Genomic DNA, 4,799 nt, shown 5'->3' with positions numbered 1-4,799 from the left:
TTTTTCTTTTTGAGCTGGAGTCTTGTTCAGACACCCAGGCTGGAGTGCAGTGGCATGATCTTGGCTCCCCGAAACCTCTACTTTTCAGGTTCCAGCAATTCTCCTGCCTCAACCTCCTGAATAGCTGGGATTACAGGTACACGCCACCACACCTGGCTAATATTTTGTATTTTTGTACTAGAAACGCGGTTTGACCATCCTGGCCAGGCTGGTCTCAAACTCCAGGCCTCATGATCTATGTGCCTTGACCACCTGAAGTGCTGGGATTGCAGGCTGGAATAGACCGTGACTGGCCTGGACCTGTTTTCACAAACACATCTCTACCTGCTGAGCCAGGGGATCACTCTTCACCCCCAAAGTATCGTACACTGCTGTACTCTATTTCATGGAGTTTACTCATTTTTTCATGTGTGTATGAATCTACCTGGGGATTTTCTTGAGTATAGGCCTGAAACTAAAAATCAGAGGCCATTTAATATAAGAGATGTAAAACTGCCTTCACCTCATGTTGCCATACTGCTGCTTTTTTGACTCTGTTTCATTCTTGTCCCCTGTCTCTATTGTAATTTGTATATTTAACCTTCGGTCAACATTTTACCCTTTGCTAAATTAGTTCCATTTTCCTCCAAGCTCAAAATTTGGTCTATACTGGTGGGATTATAATTCCACAGACGAGCATACACACAGTTGACTCCTGCATGCCCATTACTTCTGCCCTCCACCCTTGCCCTTCCTTTCCTGGTCTTGCCTCACATGCTACATTGATCTGGATGCAAAGTGCTGCTGCTCTCCAGCCTGTTCGTTTCTAATGGTGAACACTCCAACTTCCACATGAACCCCTCCCCTCCAACATGACTCTCAGTGTGTAAGTCAAGACCTTATACATCCACTGGACGTAATCATAGGAGGCTGCCTAAATCAGTGTGTGCAGGGCATGATGACTCCACATTCTCCATGAACTATGGCTCAATTTCACTGTCCGTGGCACAGCTGAGCCTTTGTATCCACCTTGATGTATTTCTTTCTGTCTCCTTGTATATTCTGCGACTGATGATTTTCTGTATTGCCTGGGTGACTTTTGTGCTTAAGAATGTGTCATGGGGTGCCGGGCGCGGTGGCTCAAGCCTGTAATCCCAGCACTTTGGGAGGCCGAGGCGGGTGGATCACAAGGTCAAGAGATCGAGACCATCCTGGTCAACATGGTGAAATCCTGTCTCTACTAAAAATACAAAAAATTAGCTGGGAATGGTGGTGCGTGCCTGTAATCCCAGCTTCTCAGGAGGCTGAGGCAGGAGAATTGCCTGAACCCAGGAGGCGGAGGTTGCGGTGAGCCGAGATCGCACCATTGCACTCCAGCCTGGGAAACAAGGGCGAAACTCCGTCTAAAAAAAAAAAAAAAAAAAAAAGAATGTGTCATGGGATCCATAAGGCCCAGGATCAAGTTTTGTCCCTTAGTTACCAACCGTATAAATTGGGTCAAGTACATGAATACTGTGGACCTGCTGTGCTTATTTGATAAGTAATACTTTGCCCCTATGTTCTTTTTTGATATGGAGTTTTTCTGTTGTTGCCCAGGCGGGAGTGCAGTGGCACAATCTTTGCTCACTGCCATCTCAGCCTCGTGAGTTCAATTAATTCTAATACCTGAGGCTCCGTAGAAGCTGGGATTAGAGGCATGCGCCACCACACCTGGCTGATTTTGCATTTTTAGTAGAGATGTGATTTCTCCATGTTGGTCAAGCTGGTTTTCAACTCCCGACCTCAAGCGATCCATCTACCTGGGCCTTTCAAAGTATTGGGATTACAGGTATGAGCCACCACGCCTGGCTGCCTCCAGGTTTTTGAAACAAGTTAATTAGATGTCTTCACATATTGAAAGTTTTATAGTACAGATTCTAAACTTTCTTTGTTTCATAAGATTTGTCAGCCTTCGATGATGTTGATGATGAGATGCCCATTTCTGTATCTCAGTCATTTCACTGTCCTGTCAGAAATAGCTTTGAGTGGCTGGCTGTAGTGGCTCATACCTCTGTTCCTAGCACTTTGGAAGGCCGAGATGGTTGGATCATCTCAGGTGAAGAGTTTGAGTCCATTCGGGCCACCATGCTAAAACCTGGAATCTACAAAAAATTGACTGGGTATGTTGGCTCACAGCTGTAATCCCACCGCTGTGGTAGGCCAAGATGGGCAGATAACCTGTGGTCAGGAGTTTGATACCAGCCTTGCCAACATGGTCAAACCCCATCTCTACTAAAACTACACAAATTAGCTTGGTGTGGTGGCATGCACTTGTAATCCCAGCTACTTGGTAGGCTGAGGCCAAAAAATTATTGGATCCCAGGAGGCGAAGGTTGCGATGAGCCTAGATCATGCCACTGCACTCCAGCCTGGATGATGGAGTGAGGCTCTGATACACACACACACCCATATACACTCATGCGCACACGTGCACGCGCACACACACACACACAAACTCACTCTCTCTCTTTCTCTCTCAGCCAGTCTGTAGTGCCAGCTACTTGGGAGTCTCCAGCAGGAGAAATTTAGGCAGGACAATCATACCATTACACTCCAGCCTGGGTGATACAGCGTGACTCAGTCTCAAAAAAAAAAAAAAAAAAAAAACTAGGTTAAAGTTGGAAGCTTAAGACACGGAGATTGATTTATTTTGAATTTAGAATGTGAGAAATCCAAGAGCAAGGTGCAGCCAAATTGGTTTCTGGTGAGAGTCTTCTTTGTGATTTCACCCAAGCATCTTCCTGCTGTGTTTTCTCATGGTAGAAAGAGGAACAGCAACAAGCTCTTTAGTGTCCTTTTAATAAAAGCACTAGTCCTCGCCAGGAGCTGTGGAGTTTATGTTTTGTAGACGTCTCTTCCAAATGCATAATGAAGAAGTTTTCATCAGCAGGGCAAGGCAATACAGAAGTGTTCCACACAGGGACATTGTCATCACATTGGGGTTTTTCCCTTCAGGAAATTGAGAAAAATATTCATGACTTTGAGTTTCAATGGCAAGAAGATGAAAGAAATAACCATGAAGCACCCAGGACAAAAATAAAAAAGCTGACTGGTAGTACAGACCAATATGATGAAAGGCGTGCTGGAAACAAGCCTATTAAAGATGAGCTTGGAGTAATCTTTCATTCGCATCTTCCTAAACTTCACATATTTCAGACTGAAGGGAATGTCGGTAATCAAGTTGAGAAGTCTGTCGATGATGCTTCCTTAGTTTCAACATCCCAAATAATTTTTTGTATAGCCAAAACCCGTATTTCTAATAACCATGACAGTAATTTCCTCCATTCTTCATTACATGTGTACAGAAACAGGAAGGTACACATGAGAGAAAAATCTTTCCAATGTCATAAGTGTGGGAAAGGCTTTAATTGTAGCTCATTCTTTTCATTTATTTTTTATTCTTTTTTTTTTTCTTTTCAGCCAATGGCAACCTCAATTGTAGCTCATTCTTAAGGAAACAGATAAACCATTTAAGAAAGAAACAATATGAATGTGATGTGTGTGGCAAGGTCTTTAATGAGAAGCAATGTCTGGAAAGACATCATAGATGTCACACTGGTGAGAAACCTTACACATGTAATGAGTGTGGCAAGATGTTCAGTCACAAGTCATGCGTTCTACGGCATCGCAGAGTTCATATAGAAGAGAAAACTTACAAGTGTAATGAGTGTAGCAAGACCTTCCGTCAGATGTCATCCCTTACCTGCCATCTTAGACTTCATACTGGAGAGAAACCTTACAAGTGTCATGAGTGTGGCAAGACCTTCAATCAGAAGTCATCCCTTACATGCCATCATAGACTTCATACTGGAGAGACACCTTACAAATGTGAAAAATGTGACAAAGGTTTCACTCGCAAATCACACCTTGAAATGCATAAGATAATACATACTGGACAGAAACCATACAAATGTATGGTTTGTGATAAGGCTTTTGCATGTGATTCATACCTGGCAAAACACGCTAGAATTCACACTGGAGAGAAACCTTACAAATGTAATCAGTGTGGCAAGACCTTCAATCATACGTCATCCCTTACACGCCATCATAAACTTCATACTGGGGAGAAACCTTACAAGTGTCATGAGTGTGGCAAGACCTTCCGTCACATGTCCTGTCTTGTATACCATCGTAGACTTCATACTGGAGGCAAACCTTACAAGTGTAACGAGTGTGGCAAGGCCTTCATTCAAAAGTCACGCCTTACATACCATCGTAGACTTCATACTGGAGAGACCTTAAAAATGTAAGCTTTGTGACAAGGCTTTCTAGCGTGATTCATACCTGACACAAACTACTAGAATTCACACTGGAGACCATCCTTACAACTGTAGTGAGTGTCGCAGACCGTCAGTAGTAATTCATCACCTGTAATTGACAACCTGTCACGCCTGCCTTGTACAACAACTATCCCCCTCTCCAATGTGAAGACCCAGTGTGCCCGCCCCCCGCCCCCCAGCATCATCTTCTCCTTTTGTGTGCGTTTCATTCTAATATGACTTAGGACTGTTCCTTACCAGAATACTCCAAAACTTGAGCCCTCCTTCATGCATGTATTTAAGGTGGCCACATCGGGGTCGCTATTTGCAGAGCTTATAGTTTGCAGTGAATGCCAAGAATGAAGTAATGAGACAGTTTCAGCTGAACAGGGCTAGGTGGTAGCTCTTCCAAGAAAGTCTGCCCAAGCATTTGTTTACCAAGTATTTATTGAAAGGGCTTGTATTAACTACAAACATTCAGGAGATGGCATTTGATGTGGCCTGCTGAGGCATCTGTGACCT

At 43.8% G+C, this 4,799-nt stretch overlaps 2 protein-coding genes and 1 long non-coding RNA gene across 5 annotated transcripts in view; 1 reads left to right on the top strand and 2 right to left on the bottom strand.

Annotated features, from left to right (window-relative positions):
- LOC119469431 (zinc finger protein 160-like) overlaps window positions 1–4,799 on the bottom strand; it is a 609,418-nt gene that overhangs the window by 282,737 nt on the left and 321,882 nt on the right. The gene's annotated exons all lie outside the window — the stretch shown is intronic.
- The window catches only part of LOC108295670 (zinc finger protein 283-like), a 31,760-nt gene that overhangs the window by 9,494 nt on the left and 17,467 nt on the right, over window positions 1–4,799 (top strand). Inside the window, exons 5-6 of the mRNA XM_037734686.1 lie at window positions 10–136; window positions 2,867–2,942. Of these exons, the coding sequence (XP_037590614.1) occupies window positions 10–136; window positions 2,867–2,942 (203 nt within the window). The remainder of the gene's footprint in view (window positions 1–9; window positions 137–2,866; window positions 2,943–4,799) is intronic.
- LOC119469438 lies at window positions 3,725–4,237 on the bottom strand. The gene is made up of 2 exons (XR_005198233.1): window positions 4,174–4,237; window positions 3,725–3,837 (listed from the first exon to the last, which is right to left on the bottom strand). It is a non-coding gene; the product is annotated as an uncharacterized LOC119469438 (long non-coding RNA).

Source organism: Cebus imitator, unplaced genomic scaffold, assembly GCF_001604975.1.
Source record: "Cebus imitator isolate Cc_AM_T3 unplaced genomic scaffold, Cebus_imitator-1.0 Scaffold654, whole genome shotgun sequence".
Classification (NCBI taxonomy): domain Eukaryota; kingdom Metazoa; phylum Chordata; class Mammalia; order Primates; family Cebidae; genus Cebus; species Cebus imitator.
The sequence above is the reverse complement of the archived record's forward strand: the minus strand, read 5'-3'. Positions and strand labels throughout refer to the sequence as shown.